Here is a 20,626-nt window from a genome sequence, read left to right as displayed (position 1 = left end):
ACAGAGGTGTTGGGATTCGGCGGTGTGCCCGGCAGGCAGAAAGGTCCAGAGGGGGCTGGGGACTCAGATTCCTGGGTCTGAGGGAGGAGGGGGCTGGAGTATGGATTTGGGGGGGTGTCGAAGGGAGACATCGCTGGTTCCCACTGGCAGGACTGAGGGCCTTATAATCGGCAGAGCAAGCTTAGGGCCGTGTTCTGAGGGGTGTGGGAGGCTCCTCTGCTCTTGGGTTGGATTACATGCAAAAGGGCGAGCCAAGACCGCGGCTATAAATACCTCCTCAGACTCGGCAGGGGCCCAGACAAGGGCCCTGCAACCTTGTTCTGCAGAAAATCATCATTAGCGCCCCTGAGTCTTAACAATCGAGGCGCTGCCGATACCACAGATACCTTTATTGCTCCCTGGCATTCACATCCCAAGCCCATGCTCCCACCGTCCCATCCGCTACTTCCCGAAAACTCAATCTCCCAACATTCCACGCGGGATAAGAACTACAACTCCCAGAAAGCTCTGCGCTCAGGCGGGCTCCTGTCAGTAGAAGCCCGTGACATTTCAAGGTTCGCGCGCTCGTTTGGTATTGGTTCTCAAGGAGACGTGGCCACGGGAGGCCCATGGCGATAATTGGCTGGCAGCTCCTGCTGCTCAAGATCCCAGAGGAGGCGACGGAGCCTACGGAGTTCGCGGTGCAAGGCATCGTCCGTCACTGGACCAGTGAGGCGCAGGCGCGAGCTCCCCAGGGGGAGGATGAGGGGCGGGTGCGAGGAGAAGCTTTCGAAGATGTCCCCTGTGAGGCCGAAGGTGGCGCGGTTAGAGTCTGAAAGTGGGAGTGAGGTAGTTGCATCGGGGAGAGCCGAGGCTGCGTCACACCCAAAGGAAGAAAAAAACTACAAACCCCAGCAACTCCTGGGGCGGGGTCCGTTCACACGCTACTCTAGGAGCCCCTGGGCATGATGGAAGTTGTAGTTCAGACGATGGAAGGCCACCGTTGCCTGGGAAACGGCTTCCCAAATCCCTGAGAAAGGGCTGGGAACTTGCCTTACAGATTCCTAAAAGTGGAGGAGTCAAGTTCAGGGGAGTGAAAGTCCCGAGACCTGGACTCCTAGGGGTGGTGGGTGGGTGGCTGGTGGAGGGAATGGACTAGGGATGCGAACCCCAGAGAATAAAGGGAGCTGGGGGCTTGAACTCCTGTATCTTGACGGGGGAAGGGGCTGGGTCCTGCACTTATGTCCTGGTGGGGAGGGACAGGGGTCCAGAATCTGGGGTTAGAAGGAGACTGGGGATCTGGACTCCAAGATCCTGAGAAAAGAAGAAAGGTGAGGTGGTTCACGCCTGTAATCCCAGCACTTTGGGAGGCCGAGGCGGGCGGATCACGAGGTCAGGAGTTCGAGACCAGCCTGGCCAACACGGTGAAACCCCCGTCTCTACTAAAGATACAAAAAATTAGCCAGGCGTGGTGACGCATGCCTGTAATCCCAGCTACTCGGGAGGCTGAGGCAGGAGAATCGCTTGAACCCGGGAGGCAGAGGTTGCAGTGAGCCAAGATCGCGCCATTGCACTCCTGCCTGAGTAACAGGGCGAGACTCCGTCTCAAAAGAAGAAGAAGAAGAAAGCTGACAGCCCCAGTGCTGTATCCCATTGCTCCTCACCTGTGTCCACAGCCTCCCGCTCTGCAGGGGGAGGGTCCCACGCGGCTGGCGGCCCGCGGCCAGGGCCCAGCTGATAGTGGCTGAGCAGATGGTGCAGCTGGGCGGGGGTCAAGGTGGGGTGGTCGGTTCTTAGGCTGCTCCATGAAGCCTGGTGGGAAGACCAGGTGAGAGGTTGATGGTCATTACGGGGCAGTTGAGAAATGAAATGGAAGGGCTTCCATAAGGGGAGTGGGTGTGGTGGGAAGATAACGGCATCTCTGCAGTGTCTTCCGGGCACTGTGAAGTCTGTTTATCACCAAAGTGATGGTGGGGAAGGGTGTGCTCCCAGCAATTTGTAAAAATGTGATGTGCCTCAGGATAATTGAGGATACAGGAAATGAGTAGGGTGGAAATAAATAAGATTGGCCATTCGTTTATATTATTGAATCTGGTGATCGTACTTGGGGATTTTTTTTTTTTTTTTTGTCCTTAAAGAGACAGGGTCTCACTCCGTCGCCCAGGCTGGAGTGTAGTGGTGCGATCGTGGCTTGCTGCAGCCTCAAACTCCCGGCTCAAGTGATCCTGGGCTCAAGTGATCCTTGGCCCCAGCCTCCAGAGTAGCTGGGACTACAGGCACACGCCACCACACCTGGTTAAATTTTTGTAGAGACAGGATCTCACTATGCTGCCCAGGCTGTTCTCAAGCTTCTCAGAGTTCTAGGATTACAGGCATGAGCCACTGCGCCCAGTTGGGATTCATTATTCTATGGTGGCCACTCTATATCTGTTTGACAATGTCTACACCTGATGTAGCTGATGTCAGAACCATCAATGTGCTTAACATCAGAGACTCCACTTAGACTGCCTGAGTTCAAAAATCCCAGGTGGGTCACTTATTACCTTCCGGCAGGTCACCGTCCCCTAGTCTCCTCATCCATAAATTTGGAGAACAGGAACTATCTAATAGAGTTGGTATGAGGATGAAATATGGCAAAATTGTAAAGTACTTGGAACACTGCCTGGGGCTTATTAAATGCATGGTAAACTTTCTTTCTTATTGTTTTGAGACAGGGTCTTGCTTTGTCACCCATGCTGGAGTGCAGTGGCATGACTGTGGCTCACTGCAGCCTCAACCTCCTGGGCTCAAGCAGTCCTTCCACCTCTGCTTCTGGAGTGGCTGGGACCACAGACGTGTGCCTCCACACCTGGCTAATTTTTAAAATTTTTGGTAGAGATGGTGTCTCCCCTATGTTGCCAACTGGTGTCAAACTCCTGGGCTCAAGCGGTCCTCCCACCTCGGCATCCCAAAATGCTGGCATTACAGGCATTAGCCACTACGCCCAGCCCATTATAAACATTTGATATAAATAAATAAATGTCTATGGGGAACAGTTTTTGTAAGATATTTAAGAAGAAAGGAAAATAAAATAATTGAAATTGGCCAGCCACGGTGGCTCACGCCTGTAATCCCAGCATTTTGGGAGGCCGAGGCAGGCGAATCCCCTGAGGTCAGGAGTTCAAGACCAGTCTGCCCAACAAGGTGAAACCCTGTCTCTACCAAAATTACAAAAATTAGCCAGGTGTGGTGGCGCGTGCCTGTTATCCCGGCTACTCAGGAGGCTGTGGCAGGAGAATCGCTTGAACTCGGGAGGCAGAGGTTGGAGTGAGCCGAGATCATGCCATTGCACTCCAGCCTGGGTGACAGAGTGAGACTCCGTCTCAAAAAAAAAAAAAAAGGAAAAATAAGTGAAATCAAGCGACCTGTCCTACCTGATTCTGTTTCCTCATCCAAAAAACAGTCAGTCACCTACTTCCATGGGGCTTTGTCAGCATTAAACTAGAAGTGCTAAACAGGGTGCCTGGCAGGTAGTTCATGTTCAATGAATGTTTTAATCATCATGTTCCTTTGTCTCATACCACACTTTCTGACTCAGCATGTCTGAGTGAGGGACCCTGAAAACTTTTTTTTTTTTTTTTTCTGGAGACAGGGTCTCGCTCTGTCGCCCCGGCTGGAGTGCAGTGGTGCAATCTTGGCTCACTGCAGCTTCTGCCTCCCAGGTTCCAGCGATTCTCCTCCCTCAGCCTCCAGAGTAACTGGGATTACAGGCGTGCGCCACCAAGCCTGGCTAATTTTTGTGTTTTTAGTAGAGACAGGGTTTCGCCATGTTGGCCAGGCTGGTCTCAAACTCCTGGCCTCAAGTGATCCACCTACTTAGGCCTCCCAAAGTGTTGGGATTATAGGCGTGAGCCACTGCTCCTGGCCTGGAAACTATTTTTAATAAGTTCCACCAGGATTCAGACACAGCTGAGTTTAGTCATTGTTGGTGCTGGCTTCCTTCTACCTGCCAATGTGTTACCCACAGTGTCTGAGCTGGGGCTGGGGATGGCATGGGGTTCAAGGGGAGCTCCGAAGGTGAGCTGAATATAGAAGGTGGCTGAGGGGGGTTGAGGAGTCAGAGGTCAGGGGTCAGGTATAGCTGACCAGGAGTCACCTTGAGCAGGGAAGTGCGGGGCACACAGAGCAGGTTCACAGCCATGGAGAGCTTCCGGAAGAACTCAGTGGCAATGTCGCCCAGCCCAGCTCCCTGTAGCCAGTCCAAGACGAGGTCCAGGTTGGTTCGGATTTGAACAGCTCGGGACCATTGATAGAAAGGCCGGCCTTGACCTGTGGGTGTTAAAGGTGTGAGAGGCAGTTGGTTGGCTGGACTCTGTGCTCCTGCCTCCCAGACTCTTCCTATCCTTCAGCCTGGGATCTGGAGCTTGTTCTCCAGGGTACCCAAAGGTGAGGCTTGAGCCCGTGGTGTGTCTAATATGACCTGAGTCTCAGTGGCTCCTGTCTTTGCCTCCCTGACAGCTCCCAGCCAACCTTCACCTCGTTCCATCAGCGAGTTCAGAAGGGATGCGTTGGAGAAGAAGAACAAGTAGCCAAAAGTCTGAGACACGAGGTCAGGGTGCAGCTCGCACTGGCTGGTCAGCTCCAAGGCTGCCTGGAACACGCCCAGGGTAGGTCTCAATCCTGGAGGCATGGCCCCCAGCTCCGCGCCAGGCCCCGGCAGCTCTGCACCAGCTGTGAAAGGGTTACTATCCAGGAGAGCAGGCAGCGTTGAATATAGAGTCTGAGGAAATAGAGAAGTGGAAACAAGTGATTGGACTACAACTCCCAGGAAGCTTCAGGGTAATAGAGCATGAAGATAGTGGGGAGCTCCACCAAAGTCTTCTGGGAGTTGTAGTCCATTCTACAGTCAACACCCAAAGGGTCTCCGTGAGCAAATCCCTACTTGATAGTAGCAATTCCTACTTGATATATAAGTTTCTCGAGTATTTTAAGATCACCTGTTGTGCATTGTGGGACTTGTAGTTCTCAGCAGAGACAGCTCAAGGAGGACAAAGGATACTGGACAAAGAGTTCCCTTTCAGTCAAAGAATTATTCATCCTGAATTCCCGAAGGAAAGAAAAAGAATGGAGAGTCAGGAAGTGGGAGTGGGGTGGCAGTTTGCCAGTGGAAAATGAGATCAGGCCAAGGACAGGAAATGAGGTCAGAAACAGAAGAAATAAACGCACACTTGGCAGGAATGTACAGGAAGTGAAGGAGGAAAGGGCTTCACAATCCAGGCTGCTAGAGGAACTTAGAGACTGATAGTTAACTGTCCCAAAAGATCCTCTCTCATTCTTGCACATAGGGCATCAAGCCCACCATAAGCCAGAAACCCTGAGAATGCCAAGAAGTGGTGTTAAGGTCAAGGGTAATGGTGGGGAAACTGGGGCAGAAAGCAGGCCCTTCCAGGAAGGGCACTCAGAGAAAAAGATCTGTCGTTCTGAAAGGGAAGTGAATTCAGAGCTGTAGGAAGTGAGGTCAGCAAGCGAAGGAAGTGGGGCCTGATGAAAGAGGATCTTCAGTTTAAATCACAGTTCCTGGCACTATTTGATCTCTAGCTATCTATCAATCATTTATCTATCTATTATATATGAAACTTAACAGTGACTGAAGAGTAGACTTAGAAAGTGGGAGATTCAGAAGGTGGTAATGGTGATGTTACCAAGTGGTGAGGTCAGCCTGTCAAAAGTGGTGATGATTACTTTTTTTTTTTATTTCGTTTTATTTTATTTTACTGAGATGGAGTCTGTCTCTGTCGCCCTGGAGTGCAGTGGTGCGATTTCAGCTCACTGCAACCTCCGCCTCCCGGGTTCAAGCGATTCTCCTCCCTCAGCCTCCTGAGTAGCTGGGATTACAGGCACGCGCTACCATACCCAGTTAATTTTTGTATTTTTAGTAGAGACGGGGTTTTACCATGTTGGTCAGTCTGGTCTCAAACTCCTGACCTCGCGGTCTGCCCACCTTGGCCTCCCAAAGTGCTGGGATTACAGGCGTGAGCCACTGCATCTGGCTTTATTTTACTTTTTTGAGACAGAGTCTCGCTCCATCTCCCGGGCTGGAGTGCAGTGGCATGAAGTAATCTTGGTTCACTGCAACATCCGCCTCCCAGGTTCAAGTGATTCTTGTGCCTCAGCCTCTCCAATAGCTGAGATTATAGGCGCAGGCCACCATGCCTGGCTAATTTTATATTTTTAGTAGAGATGGGGTTTCACCATGTTGGCCAGGCTGGTCTCAAACTCCTGACCTCAAGTGATCCACCCGCCTTGACCTCCCAAAGTGCTGGGATTACAGAGGTGAGCCACCGCGTTTGCCCAGGTGATGATTACAAAGGAAAAGAAGCTAGAAAGGCAGGAAGTGATGTAAGCTCTAACAAGTGGTGTCAGAACAGCAAAGTCCTTGGGTGAGATGGGATGTCATGTCAGAGAAGCAGAAAATCTTGAGTCAAATAGTGACATCAGAGCCACACAGTGTAGTTCAAACAAGAAGTGATGTTACCACAAACAGGAAGTGATATTACGTGAAACAGGGAGTGATGCTATGTCAAACAGGAAGTAAGAGGCAAGGGCCAACCTTGGTGAGGTAGTAGACAGACTGCTGGAAGGTACACATGATGACCTCATCCAGGAGGGCCATGGCCTCATCACATAATTCCAAGTCATTGCAGAGCTGTGGGTCTGAGGACAGGCTTGGGGTTAAGAGGGAGAACCAGAAGTCGGCAGCCAGGAGCCCAGGTCCCAGGTGCAGGGCATGACGGGAGACTTGGACAAGCCTGAGCCTGAGTCAGAGCTCACCCTCTTGGTCAGCCTCCTTCTCCATTTCCAGCACCTTCTCCTGCACAAAGCTAAGCAGCTCCGTGGTGTTGGCCATCCACAGCATGAGTGGCCGCAGCTCCACAGACACAGCTTCAGGAGTCAGGGGCACCTCGGGGACCCCCTCAGGGTGGCTTGAAAAAGAGGAAGGAATTTGTGATCCCTGCCCAACCCTCATCATAGTTTACAAACCCCAAGATCTAAGTCTAAGTGGGAGAGCAAGACCAACCCCCATTGCGCAGCTGGAAAAGTTGAGTGCAAGGAGAAGCAGAAACTTGCACTGGGGCATGCATGGGGTGAACACAGAACTAGACGCAAAACCCAACCCCTGCATCCCTCCAGACCACTCTGCTCAGAATTTCTCTTACTTTTCTGGCTGACGGTCTCCAATTTCCTTAATCTTTTCCTGTGGAACAGTAAGATCAGAATCAAGGTGAGGGGGATCCACTGAGGGGCTTAAGAGTTAATACCCTGGTTTTTATAGAAGCACAACTCTCATAGAGACTGGTCCTACTTTTCTTAGAGATGGGGTCTTACTATGTTGCCACCGGTGGTCTCCAACTCCTGAGCTCAAATGATCCTCCCACCTTGGCCTCCCAAAGAACTAGGATTACAGGCATGAGCCACTGCAACCGGCCTTCACTCTTCATACGGATTCCTTTTTTTTTTTTTTTTTTTTTTTTGAGATGGAGTTACCCTGTTGTTGCCCAGGCTGGGGTGCAATGGCTCAATTTCGGCTCACTGCAACCTCTGCCTCCCAGGTTCAAGTGATTCTCCTGCCTCAGCCTCCCAAGTAGCTGGGATTACAGGCATGTGCCACCACGCCCGGCTAATTTTTTGCATTTTTAGTAGAGACAGGGTTTCACCATGTTAGCCAGGATGGTCTCGATCTCCCGACTTCAGGTGATCTGCCCGCCTCGGCCTCCCAAAGTGCTGGGATTACAGGCATGAGCCACCACGCCTGGCTCTTGAGACAAATTCTAATCCCACAAGCTTTAGAATGGTCTCTCCTTACTTTTTAAAACATACACACCCTATGATTATGAGTGGTCTAGCTCCTTCAGGTCCTCTTCTCCAATTTTTACCCCCAAGAAACTCCTTAAACCTCTCTGGTTAGGCCCTAGCTCAATAAGATGGAACGTTTCCCCCACTCTGAATGGTTTCTTTCTGGAACTTCCATCTGTAGGTCCAGTGGCTTTGTGCTTCCTCGCCTCCAAGAATGAACTCGCTCACTGCTATCCAAGCTCCAAGCCCAATGGGCTGCGGTGAATTCTCACACTGATCTCTGTCAACTTCTCATCCAGTGGGATCTCTCCCCCACCATCTCCCATAATGGTTTCTTCCTAAGGTGAGTTCGTGCTTAGGTGAGCTCTCCTAAGGTGAGTTTGGGCTTCCCTCTAAGTGCAGTGGATCTACATCTCCCAGTGTTCTATGGGGGGGCCCCTTGCTTAATAACCCCAAAACGCCGGGTGTGGTGGCTCACACCTGTAATCCCAGCGCTTTGGGAGGCCGAGGCGGGCGAACCACGAGGTCAGGAGTTCCAGACAAGCCTGGCCAATATGGTGAAACCCCGTCTTACTAAAAATACAAAAAATTAGCCGGGCGTGCCGGCAGGCGCCTGCAATCCCAGCTACTCGGGAGGCTGAGGCAGAAGAATCATTTGAACCCCGGAGGTAGAGGTTGCAGTGAACCAAGACCGCCACTGCACTCCAGCCTGGGTAACAGAGCGAGACTCCGTCTCAAAAACAAAAGCAAACAAACAAACAAACAAACAAACAAAACCCAAAACCCGAAATCCTTCCCGAGGCGTCATGGGAACAGTAGTTTCATCCAGCCCAGCTATGAAGAGGGTTGAAGGTAGGGAGGGGAGGCTGGAGAAGGGACTTCGGGCGCTGGTGGGGCTGGACGGCGACTGGGGGGCGCTCACCCAGACGGCCTCCTTGATGAGCCGGGCCAGGCGGCCCAGCAGTCGTGGCAGGTGGCCCAGCTCCAGCTCACGGGCGGAATGCTGCACGCACAGCGCCAGCAGCGTGGCGGGCCCGAGGGGCGGCAGGTCTCCCGCGCCGGCGGCTGCGGCGCGCACGATCTCGCCCAGCAGCGCCTCCTCCTCGCGCGGCCGGAAGCGCAGGACTGGCTCACGGCCGTCCAGGTAGGCGGCCAGTGCCTCGCCGCGCTCCTGCAGGCCGCGGCCGCACAGGCGACAGGAGAAGGCCCAGCCAGGGCCCGGCGGCGTGGCCCCGGGGCGCGCGGGCAACCACGGCGGCCTCGCAGGCCCCGAGCCCCCAGTGCGGGGGTCCTTGTACATGAACAGGAAGTGCTCGCCCAGCCCCAGGAGGTCGCCCGGGTGCAGCTCAGCCTCCCGCAGCAGGAGGCACCCGTTGTGCGTGACTGGGGCGCCCCGGGACGGGCGCACCATGGCCGGGTGCTCAGGGCCCGCGCGCACTGTGCAGTGACGCGGCAGGATGTCCGGGGCGTTGAGGAAGGTGTCCACATAGGGAGCCGGGGACCCGCCGCGGCCCGACGAGTTCCCACCTCGCCCAAACACGTGCTGCTCTCGCGTCATCACATACACCACAAAGTCCTGGAGGGGAAACGAGGATGCACTAAGGACATCACTTCAATGCATATCTTCAGATCTGTTTTCTACAACAACTTTTCTATTCCCACCAACTTTTTTTTTCCTTCTTCTTTTTTTTTTTTTTTGAGATGGAGTCTCGCTCTGTCCTCCAGGCTGGAGTCCAGTGGCACGATCTCGGCTCACTGCAACCTCTGCCTCCTGAGTTCAAGCAATTCTCCTGCCTCAGTCTGTTGAGTAGCTGGGATTACAGGCACCCGCCACCACACCCGGCTAGTTTTTGTATTTTTAGTAGGGAAAGGGTTTCACCATGTTGGCCAGGCTGGTCTTAAACTCCTGATCTCAGGTGATCCACCTACCTCAGCCTCCCAAAGTGCTGGGATTACAGGCGTGAACTATCGCGCCCGGCCCCCCACCGACTTTGAATAGACACTCCAAGGAGATCTGGATCTCAAAGGACTCTCTAAGCACCCGCACCGCCACTGAGTGGACTCTTCCCAGGCACTTTGTATGGTGGATGGTCCCATAACACCCATCCCGAAGACCGGCTATGTACAAGGAGACCCCCCCTTTTTTTTTTTGAGACAGAGTCACGCTCTGTTGCCAGGCTGGAGTGCAGTGGCACGATCTCGGCTCACTCCAACCTCCGCCTCCCGGGTTCAAGCGATTCCCCTGCCTCAACCTCCCGAGTAGTTGAGACTACAGGCGCGCACCATCACGCCCAGCTAATTTTTGTATTTTTAGTAGGGACAGGGTTACCATGTTGGCCAGGATGGTCTCGATCTCTTGACCTTGTGATCCGCCTGCCTTGGCCTCCTAAAGTGCTGGGATTACAGGTGTGAGCCACCACACCCGGCCAGAGACCCATTTCTTAACGTGGGCTCTACCATTTCTTTCCCTCAAGCATTAGATGCTTTCAAGGAGATCCCCATTTCTAAAATGAACTGTCCAACTACCCTCACCCTCAAAGAATGGACCTTTCCAAGGAAATCTCCTTTTCCCCATCCCTGGTCCCACCTGTCCATTATTTCACCCCCACCCCACCATGGTAAAGGCTTCCAGATATATTTCGCCTTCCAATAATAGTTTTTCTCAATATTCCTAAAGCAATGAATGGGTACTTTTAAAGAGATTCCCTTGGACCGGGCATAGTGGCTGACACCTGCAATCCCAGCACTTTGGGAGGCCGAGGCAGGTGAATCACCTGAGGTCAAGAGTTCAAGACCAGACATGGTGAAACCTGTCTCTACTAAAAATACAAAAATTAGCCAGGCATGGTGGCGCATGACTGTAGTCCCAGCTACTTGGGAGGCTGAGGCACAAGAATCGCTTGAACCCAGGAGGCAGAGGTTGCAATGAGCCAAGATCATGCTACTGCACTCCAGCCTGGGCAACAGAGTGAGACTCAAAAAAAAGAGGCCAGGCGCAGTGGAGACCAAGGCCGGCAGATCACCTGAGGTAGGGAGTTCGAGACCAGCCTGACCAACGTGGAGAAACCCTCTCTCTACTAAAAATACAAAATTAGCCAGGTGAGGTGGCTCATGCCTATAATCCCAGCTACTCGGGAGGCTGAGGCGGGAAAATCGCTTGAACCTGGGAGGTGGAGGTTGCAGGAGTTAAGTCCTGCAATGGACTCACCTATTACTCCCACTCCCCTAACAGAGGATTTCAAAGAGATAACCCCCCTTCCATCAATGGACGTTCTCAATATTCCTACAATGGACTCCTACAATGGACTCACCTATTACTCCCACTCCCCTAACGGAGGATTTCAAAGAGATAACCCCCCTTCCATCAATGGACGTTCTCAATATTCCAATCCCCAAAAAGGGCATCTCCAAAAAGATCTCCATACAGTGGGCTCTTCTGGTCACTCCACGGATAAATAAATGCCTTCACGGACAACCTCTTACCATGGAGTGTTCCATCTCATTTATCAAATGAAGACAGGCATTCCAGAAGACCTCGTCCTAAAAAATGGACACTCATCTCCATTCCATAAACGTAGAACCACTCAATCTGACCCCCTTCCGTTCGCCAACCATGTCTGAGACAACAGGCATCTTGATATGCATAGATCCCCCTTCTACACTAAATTCTACCAATATCCCTACCCCATGAATGGGTGTTTCCGAAAAGACTCCTACCTCCAAAAGATTTGCTCATCTACCCTTGTAGAAAAATGGGCCTTTCCAGTCTTACCACCTTCTGAAGGTAGAATCTCCTGTTCTTCATTCCTGTCTGAAGGAATGGGATGACCCAAAATAAAAGCCCCCTTTCTACAATGGGCTCTCCTGCTCCCTAACCCAGGAAGGGATGCTTTCTCGGCACCTACAGTGAACTTTCACTTCACAGCCACTCCATGAATCGGCAAACCAAATGAATTCCTACCATAGATTCACCTGGTATTCCTGCCTCCAAGGAATGAACAATTCAAATGAAACCTTTTTTTTAATCTCTTTTTTTTTTTCTTTTTTGAGACAGGGTCTCTCACTCTGTCATCAGACTGGAGTGCAGTGGCATTATCTTGGTTCACTGCAGACTTGCAGACTCCACCTCCTGGGCTCAAGTGATCCTCCTACCTCAGCCTCTCAAGTAGCTAGAATGACAGGCAAACACCACCACACCTGGCTAATTTTTGTTTTTGTTTTTCTTTTTTTTTTTTTTTAAGACGGAGTCTCTCTCTGTCGCCCAGGCTGGAGTGCAGTGGCGCGATCTCGGCTCACTACAAGCTCTGCCTCCCAGGTTCACGCCATTCTCCTGCCTTAGCCTCTTGAGTAGCTGGGACTACAGGTGCCCGCCACCACGCCCAGCTAATTTTTATATTTTTAGTAGACATAGGGTTTCACCGTGTTAGCCAGGATGGTCTCGATCTCATGACCTCGTGATCCGCCTGCCTCAGCCTCCCAAAGTGCTGAGATTACAGGCATGAGCCACTGTGCCCAGCCTGTTTTCCATTTTTTATACAGATGAGGTCTTACTATGTTGCCCAGGCTTACTTTGAACTGCCACCTGGAAGAATATGTCCTTCCAATTTGGCCACATTCCCAAAAGAGACCCTCGTGTTCTCCAGCCTTGTCCAGAGGAATGGCTGTTATGATATATGCAATCCTCTTACTACAGTGAGCTCTCCCCATCTCCTTGCCCCCACAAGGAGGAATGAATTCTTCCATACAAGCTCTTTCCTGAAGAGAGTCTTACCTTCTCACCCATATACACAGTCAAGCTGCCTAACCCCATTGGATCTTTCTGTGACCATAAAAATGGAACTGTCGAATGAGCTACACCACCTTCTTTTTGTTTTTCATTTTTTATAGAGACAAGGTTTTGCCATTGGTCCCAGCTGTACTTGTTTAGCTTGGCTGTACCATTGTTAACCATCAGTTGGCCACACCATGAGGATAATTCACCCGATCACTGCACATAAATGAACATTTCCAATAACACATTACTCACTCTCCTTGCTGGAGTGCAGTGGTGTGATCACAGCTTACTGCAGCCTAGACCTCCCTGGGCTCAGGGGATTCTCCTGCCTCAGCCTCCTGGGTAGCTGAGACTACAGATAGGTACCACTACATCTGGGTCATTTTTTGTCCTTTTTTGTAGAGACGAGATTTCACTGTTGCCCAGGCTGGTCCCAAACTTCTGGTCTCAAGTGTTCCTTCTGCTTTGGCTTCCCAAAGTGCTGGGATTACAGGAGTGAGCCACTGTGCCCAGACAACATGTTACATTTCTATTAGTGCAGTAACTTCCCACTGATCCTCAACCACCAATCCTTTCTTCCTCTTTTGTACCAATAAAGTTCTGTTGGTACCCAGCTATGTAAAATAGATAGAAGGATCAATACCACCTGCCTCCATCAATAGTGGTCAAATTGTTCCAATGTAAAGCATCACCTTCTAAAAATGGGTCAGTGCTGGCCGGGCGTGGTGGCTCACGCCTGTAATCCCAGCACTTTGGGAGGCCAAGGCAGGTGGATCACTTGAGGTCAGGAGTTCAGAGACCAGCCTGGCCAACATGGCGACACCCTGTCTCTACTAAAAATGCAAAATTTAGCTGGGCTTCATGGCAGGCGCCTATAATCCCAGCTACTCAGGAGGCCGAGGCAGGAGAATTGCTTGAACCTGGGAGGCAGAGGTTGTAGTGAGCCAAGATCGCACCACTGCAGTCCGGCTGGGTGACAGACTGAGAATCCGTCTCAAAAGAAAAAAAAAAAGGGTGGGGGGAGGGGGCAGTGCACTCCTACGGAGAAAACACAGGCTTATCCAGAACGTGATCCCAGGCAACAAATGACTTCCCTGCCCTAGAAGGTGGACTCCCCTGTTACTCCCTCTCAAGAAATAGATATCTCCAAGGGGATCTTTCTTTTAAAAAAATTTTTATTAAAAAAAATTTTTAGGCCGGGCACAGTGGCTTACGCCAGTAATCCCAGCACTTTGGGAGGCCGAGGCGGGCGGATCACGAGGTCAAGAGATTGAGACCATCCTGGCTAAACGGTGAAACCTCGTCTCTACTAAAAATACAAAAAAATTAGCTGGGCATGGTGGCGGGCGCCTGTAGTCCCAGCTACTCGGGAGTCTGAGGCAGGAGAATGGCGTGAACCTAGGAGGCAGAGCTTGCAGTGAGCCGAGATCGCGCCACTGGAGTCCAGCCTGGGCGACAGAGAGAGACTCCGACAAAAAAAAAAAAAAAAGTTTATTAAAAAAATTTATTTTGGAGACAGGGCCTTTGTGTGTCACCCAGGCTGGTGATGGTACAGTGGTGCCATCATAGCTCATGGAAGCCTCGACCTCCTGAGCTCAAGAGATCCTCCTGCCTCAGTCTCCCGAGTAGCTGGGACCACAGGTGCACACCACCATGCCCGGCTTTTTTTTTTTTTTTTTTTTTTGAGACAGAGTCTTGCTCTGTCTCCCTGGCTGGAGTGCAATGGAATGATCTTGGCTCACCGCAACCTCTGCCTTCCGGGTTCAAACGATTCCCCTGCTTCAGCCTCCTGAGTAGCTGGGATTACAGGCGTGCGCCACCACACCCGGCTAATTTTGTATTTTTAGTAGAGACAGGGTTTCTCCATGTTGGTCAGGCTGGTCTTGAACTCCCAGCCTCAGGTGATCCACCCACCAAGGCCTCCCAAAGTGCTGGGATAGCAGGCGTGAGCCACTGCGCCAGGCCTAATTTTTGGTAGAGACAGGATCTCACTATGTTGTCCAGGCTGGTCTCGAACTTTTGGCCTCAAGCAATTCTTCCACCTTGACCTCCCAAAGTGCTGGGATTATGAGAGTGAGCCACACGCCTGGCGGGGATCTTCTTTCTACAATGGAATCTCCTTAATGAAGACAGTGCTTTCCTCCAACTTTGAATAAAGTGAACTATTCCCTATTTCCTCCTCCATTGGACTCTTTCTCAGCCATCTACTCTCCCTCTCCTGTGAATCTCTACTCTGGAACCTTGAGGGACCACGCCCCACTAGAGTACTTGAGGCTAGCGCGCCCCGGGCCTTCTGGGAGTTGTAGTTTTGTTGCTCACCCACCAACAGGTGGGGTATAGGGCTCTGGGCGTGCGGGGCTGGGGCGGCGGTTACCTGGGCGTCCTGGTAGCCCTGGAGCAGCAGGAAGTAGGGGCGGTTGCTGGGGGCCTGGATGAGGCACTGAGTCAACTGATCGAAGTCCCCGGGGTCTGCAGGTCCGATTTGGGCGTCGGCTGCCCCTGGGGCCATGCTAAGTGCCTGCTGTCTCCGCTCCTGCTGCCGCCGCCGCCGCCCCTGAAGGCTAAGCTCCGACACGCTGCGCCGCAAGGACAAGTTTTCTGAGCGCTCCTTGCCTCCAGACCCAGCTGGGGCCCCTGATCCGGTCCCCGGGCCAGGACTGGCCAGCGCTGCCCCACCCGACGCCGCCCGGGAGCGGTTCTTCTGTGGCCGCCACGAAGGGGCGCCGGTGCCTGCGGAGAGATGGAGAACAGTGAGGCTGAGCCTGGAAAGACAGGGATAGACACAGAGCTGCAGATTATGAGACAAAGAACTGGTTGCAGAGAGGTGAGGCTGCTTCCCACATTTAGGATTTAGGCTTTTGCATATTCTGTTCCCTGTGCGTGGAACACCTTTCTGTCCTGATTAATACCCATCTTGCAGTTTTCAGCTCAGGAATTTCATTCATTCTTTTCCATTGAATCATTTGTTCTTCTTCTTTTTTTTTTTTTTATTTCAATACGGAGTCTCGCTGTGTCGCCCAGGCTGGAGTGCAGTGGCACGATCTCGGCTCACTGCAACCTCTGCCTCCCAGGTTCAAGCAATTCTCCTGCCTCAGCCTCCCAAGTAGCTGGGATTACAGGCGCGCACCACAACGCCCGGTTAATTTTTGTATTTTTAGTATAGATGGATTTTCACCATGTTGGCCAGGCTGCTCTCGAACTGGTCGGTCTCGAACTCCTGACCTTGTGATCCGCCCGTCTCAGCCTCCCAAAGTGCTGGGATTACAGGCATGAGCCACAGCGCCCAGCCCATTTGTTCTTTTAACAAGTATTTAGGCCGGGTGCGGTGGCTCACGCGTGTAATCCCAGCACTTTGGGAGGCTGAGGCGGGCGGATCACAAGGTCAGGAGATCGAGACCATCATGGCTAACACGGTGAAACCCCGTCTCTACTAAAAATACAAAAAATGTGGCAGGCGCCTGTAGTCCCAGCTACTCGGGAGGCTGAGGCAGGAGAATGGCGTGAACCTGGGAGGCGGAGCTTGCAGTGAGCCGAGATCGCGCCACTGCACTCTAGCCTGGGCGATAGAGCAAGACTCCGTCTCAAAAAACAAAACAAAACAAAACAAGTATTTATTGACTACCTACTACATGCTTAGGACTGTTCAAGTCACTGGAAAACAGAGAAGACCCTGCCCTCCAGGAGATTGAAACCACCTCTTCCTAAACACCCTTCCCTGACAGTCCAAGTTGAAGCAGGTGACTGCACCACTGGGTACTCTGAGCTTTTTCTGGACCCAGCAGGAACCCTGGCACACGGTAGGCACCAAGTGGAAATGAGCTGAATGAATGGACTGATGTGTTTCCCACTAGGCTTGTGAGATATGGGAGGGTGGAAACCTCATCTGTCAACGTCCCCACTGTATTCCCCAGTGCCCTGAAAACTGTGTGGCCAGGCTGGGCGCGGTGGCTCACGCCTGTAATCCCAGTACTTTGGGAGGCTGAGGTGGGTGGATCACTTGAGGTCAGGAATTCGAGACCAGCCTGACCAACATGGCAAAACCCCCATCTCTACTCAAAATACAAAAAATCAGCCAGGCGTGGTAGTGGGCACCTGTAATCCCAGCTATTCGGGAGGCTGAGGCAGGAGAATTGCTTGAACCGGGAGGTGGAGGTCGCAGTGAGCCATGATCGTGCCACTGCACTCCAGCCTGGGCGACAGAGCAAGACTCCATCTCGAACAACAACGACGACAACAACAACAAAAAAAAAACAAAAAGGAAAATGTGTGGCCTACGCCAGGTGCTCAATGGATACTTTGTCGAGGGGGTGGCGGAGACAATGATTATAATCGTCATTCTTTATTAAGCACCTACTCTGTGCCAAGCCCTGTGCGAGGCCCTTTATATACGTTGAATATATTATCCCATTGAATCCTCACCTAGGATTTTACTGAGATTAACTGGCACAGAATGGGTTGGAATTCAAACCCCAGTTCAAAGCCCATCAGTTGAATTGCTACAACATTCTATCTCCCAAAGGGAAGCTCAGATACAGAAAAGCGTTTAGAAGGCTCCCTGAGCAGACCCGTGCTCTCAGTGCGCCAGGCCCCACCCCTGCCAGGCGCGGTCCACCACCAGCTATTTGACCACTGACTCTACCTTCTGTTCCAGGCCTTCCTTCGCCTCTACAGTGATATCTTCCTTCAGCCCCTTCCTTTCCCATGTGATCCCACTTGGCAGCCAACCCAGCCTAAGGCCGTCTTATCCAAGGCCTGCCCCTCAGAGGCTCCGCCCATCTCAGTCCCAGCAGGCCTGATCTAGGAACCTGTATTCACTCACTCTGCAGGTGTCGCCCCCTTCTATGCTCCACCCACATAGGCCCTGCTCAATAGCCACCTCAACCTACTTGGCAGAGCTGCCTCCTACCACAGAGACCCATGCTCACTACATGCCACCACTCCTCGCGGGACCCAACAGTTTTTGCGCCAGACCACGCTTTTCCACAAGCCCCGCCCCACCACAGGCCCCGCCCATCTGCTCTGCATCGCTCCCAAGAACATTTTCCGTGCTTACTCTTCCGGCTCCTAGGTCTCCAATTCCTTTTTCTTTTTCTGGAGGACAGTTTTTTTGTTTGTTTGTTTGTTTGTTTTTTCGAGACAAAGTCTCGCTCTGTCCCCCAGGCTGTGGAGTTCAGTGGCGCGATCTTGGCTCACTGCAGCCTCTGCCTCCTGGGTTCAAATTATTCTCATGTCTCGGCCTCCCGAGTAGCTGGGATTACAGGCATGCGTCACCACGCTCGGCTAGTTTTTGTATTTTTAGAAGAGACAGGGTTTCACCATGTTGGCCAGACTGGTCTCGAACTCCCAACCTCAGGTGATCCGCCCGCCTCAGCCTCTCAAAGTGCTGGGATTACAGGCGTGAGCCACCACGCCCGGCCAGGACTAGTTCTTTGATTCAAAAAGACCCTTGTCAATATTCAGTATCAAAACAGTTGCACTATTGATTTCTCTTTCTCCTAATTGGCCCCAAGAGACCACATCAAAGGAGAGTACATTTTAAGCCATTAAGCTGCAGGATGTACACCTAACAGACCTCGCAGAAACCTTACCAGAAAGTGGGGATTGGTTAGAGAAAGGAACTTTCAAAGATCAGCAAATTGCTAGTGTCCTCCAACCTACCACACAGGGCGAATCCCTTAGGCCCCTGCGGACTCCTGCCCATTCCACTGGACTCCACAAACGCTCCTCAGGATCTACTACTCCGCAGACCCCGCTACACACCCCACCTCCTCCAAGGCAGTCTGAAATGCCTGCAGAAGGCCCTAACCCCAATTCGGAGCCACTTCAGGCCACTCCAAGCCACCACCAGCAACCAGCCCCCGTCCCGCCTAAGCCCCAAGCTTGGCCCCTGTAAAACTCCTGCTCAATCAACAAGCCCCACCCAACTCTCAGGCCCGCCCATCTGGCCGCCCCCGGCCCTGCTCTAGCTCTGCCTAGAGTCCAACACGCACCGTCCAGTCCCCTCCCGCGGGCCCCGCCCCCAGCCAGCCCGCTAGTCCCACAAGCCCCGCCCAGGCCCCGCCCCACGGACCCCGCCTCTCTGGCACCGAGTCCCCGCCCCAGAGCCCCGCCCGCCGCTCACCTTCGCTGTCCGCGGCCCCGAAGGCCTCCTGCTCCAGGCGCCGCGCCTCCTCGCGGCCGCGCAACTCGAAGCGCCGCGCCCAGCCGGGCCGCGCCCGCCACAGCTCCTGCACCAGCAGCGGGCGCTCGGAGTCGCCCAGCACGCGCAGGTGTTCCGCCCGCCACTCGCCGCTTCCCACGCCCGCCGCCGCGGGCCGGCCCAGCGCGTCGCACAAAGCGAAGGCGTCCACGCAGCTGCTCTCGCCGGGGCCACCGCCGGGGCTGCCTGCTAGGCCGTAGCGCTCTAGCGCCTCGGCCACGAGCTCGCGCGCCGTGGAGCGCGCCGTGGCCAGCACGCTCTTGTAGTTGGCGCCCGATGCCAGTCCCGCGCCGAAGATCTTGAGGACCCCCGGGGGCGCCGTGGCGCGGGTAGCCAGCGGGGGCTCGGGGGCCACGCCCGCCGCCAGCTCCGGCAGCTTCTTCTCGCTGGCCCAGCGCTGCGCGCCCCCCGGGGTCCCAGGGCCTCCTGCGCCGCCGGACCCCGTGGTCCCGGTCCCCGAGCCCCGGAAGAGCTGGGAGATGCGCTTGGCGCGGCTACCGGAGGCTCCCCCGGCCGCCTTCACAGCGCCCACTCGCCGCAGCTCCACGTGCGGCGGGGGCGGAGGTAGCGGCTCGCTGCTGCGGCTCCCCGTGTCCGACGAAGAAGACCTGGGAGTCCGCCGGGGAACAGAGTCGCGGGAGAGAGACCCAGGACGACACGCCAAGACGGGGGTGGGGGCATATTAGGAGGGAAGTGGGCAGAGACCCAGAGGGAGGACAGGGACCCAGGGTGGATGGACGGGGCGGGGGTGAGGGTGGGGACAGACGCGAGGCAAAGAGAGAGAGAAAAAATAAATAAATAAAGGCAAGTCCCACAGTAGGAAATTCCAAGAGGTGAGCAGGGAGGGGAGGAAGGAAGGTGAATCAATCCCCCTGCTCCTTCTGTCCCCATCCCCGTGCCCATCCGGCCTCACTCCACCTCCTGGCCTAGCTCTTACTCCCACCGCGCCCTGGTATCGCTGTGCCCCACCGTCTCCCCCTGCCCACCAGCTCGCTTGCCCAATTCAGGATGAGGACCGGAGCCAACCCTTTGCAGGGACTGGGCAGTGAACAGGGACAGATGGGAAGCAGGTGTGCAGGGGCAGGAGTCCTGCAGAGATGGCACTCACTTGACAGAGGCTGCGCTGGGCCAGCGCCGCCCCAGCTTCGCCAGCTGCTTCCTGGGGGAATTGATCCACAGGCCCACGGGGAGATGAAGCTTCCCGAAGCGGGGGCTTCCGCCCTCCTTCCGTTCACCAGATAGCATGGCCCTAAGGGAAGGCGGTTAAGGCCCCAACTCCTAAGGCATTCTTGTGGGGATGGGGTGGAGGGAACCTGGACTCCGAGTCAGAGGGAGGAGGGGGCTGGGGCTCAGACTTGCGAGTCCAGGGGGAGGAGAGGGATGGTACCCTGGATTCCTGGGTCCTGGGAAGGAAGATGGCTGGGGGACTGGGTCTTGGGGCCCAGGGAGGAGGGGTTTGGGCTGCTGGGTCCCTGGCTCTTACCCTGCTTCGGGTCCGGCACACCCGGAGGCCCTGGCTCCACTGGCCTGGGTCAGTTCCACTGCTCTTGCCTCTGCCACGGCTCCCAGCACTGGGTGGGGGACAGGAAAAGGCAAGAGGAAACCCGGCAGGAAGAGCGGGGAGGGGGCGTCCTGTGAGGAGACCAGGCCTGGGGGAGGAGATCTGGGTAGGGTTGGCCCTGCCCCATTCCTTGATTCTGGAATTACATCGCAGTCAGTTGGTCCCCTCCAGGACCCAAGGGTCCCGGTTTCCTGCCCTTCCTCCCTCAGGCCGGAGCCCATCCCCAGACCTCTCCTCTCGGGGAACCAAAGGCTAGAATCAGTCCCGTCCCGGGGAGTGA

The 20,626-nt window shown here is 53.9% G+C and overlaps 1 protein-coding gene and 2 long non-coding RNA genes across 7 annotated transcripts; 2 read left to right on the top strand and 1 right to left on the bottom strand.

Moving 5' to 3' along the window:
- Positions 1-328: 328 nt before the first annotated feature.
- Positions 329-20,591, bottom strand: RASIP1 (Ras interacting protein 1). Of its 5 annotated transcripts, XM_055370071.2 has the most exons (13): positions 20,269-20,591; positions 19,894-20,034; positions 18,708-19,393; positions 14,961-15,316; positions 8,735-9,388; positions 7,176-7,213; positions 6,790-6,941; positions 6,569-6,672; positions 4,495-4,738; positions 4,115-4,287; positions 1,644-1,791; positions 890-1,043; positions 329-781 (listed from the first exon to the last, which is right to left on the bottom strand). In XM_055370071.2, the coding sequence occupies exons 1-13, from the start codon at positions 20,565-20,567 to the stop codon at positions 667-669; spliced, it is 3,264 nt and encodes a 1,087-aa protein (XP_055226046.1). In that variant the 5' UTR covers positions 20,568-20,591; the 3' UTR covers positions 329-666. The 5 variants fall into 5 exon arrangements, with proteins under 5 accessions (XP_055226046.1, XP_063557614.1, XP_018872159.3 ...); XM_063701544.1 differs by lacking the exon at positions 890-1,043 and having other exon boundaries at positions 329-811; XM_019016614.4 differs by lacking the exon at positions 890-1,043.
- LOC134757696 (uncharacterized) lies at positions 4,489-11,820 on the top strand. The gene is made up of 3 exons (XR_010132031.1): positions 4,489-4,625; positions 7,994-8,155; positions 11,045-11,820. It is a non-coding gene; the product is annotated as an uncharacterized lncRNA (long non-coding RNA).
- On the top strand, positions 15,303-18,632 carry LOC129528632 (uncharacterized). Its single transcript, XR_010132032.1, has 3 exons — positions 15,303-15,410; positions 16,224-16,383; positions 17,238-18,632. It is a non-coding gene; the product is annotated as an uncharacterized lncRNA (long non-coding RNA).
- Positions 20,592-20,626: the final 35 nt, after the last annotated feature.

This window comes from Gorilla gorilla, chromosome 20 (genome assembly GCF_029281585.2).
Source record: "Gorilla gorilla gorilla isolate KB3781 chromosome 20, NHGRI_mGorGor1-v2.1_pri, whole genome shotgun sequence".
NCBI lineage: Eukaryota > Metazoa > Chordata > Mammalia > Primates > Hominidae > Gorilla > Gorilla gorilla.
The sequence above is the reverse complement of the archived record's forward strand: the minus strand, read 5'-3'. Positions and strand labels throughout refer to the sequence as shown.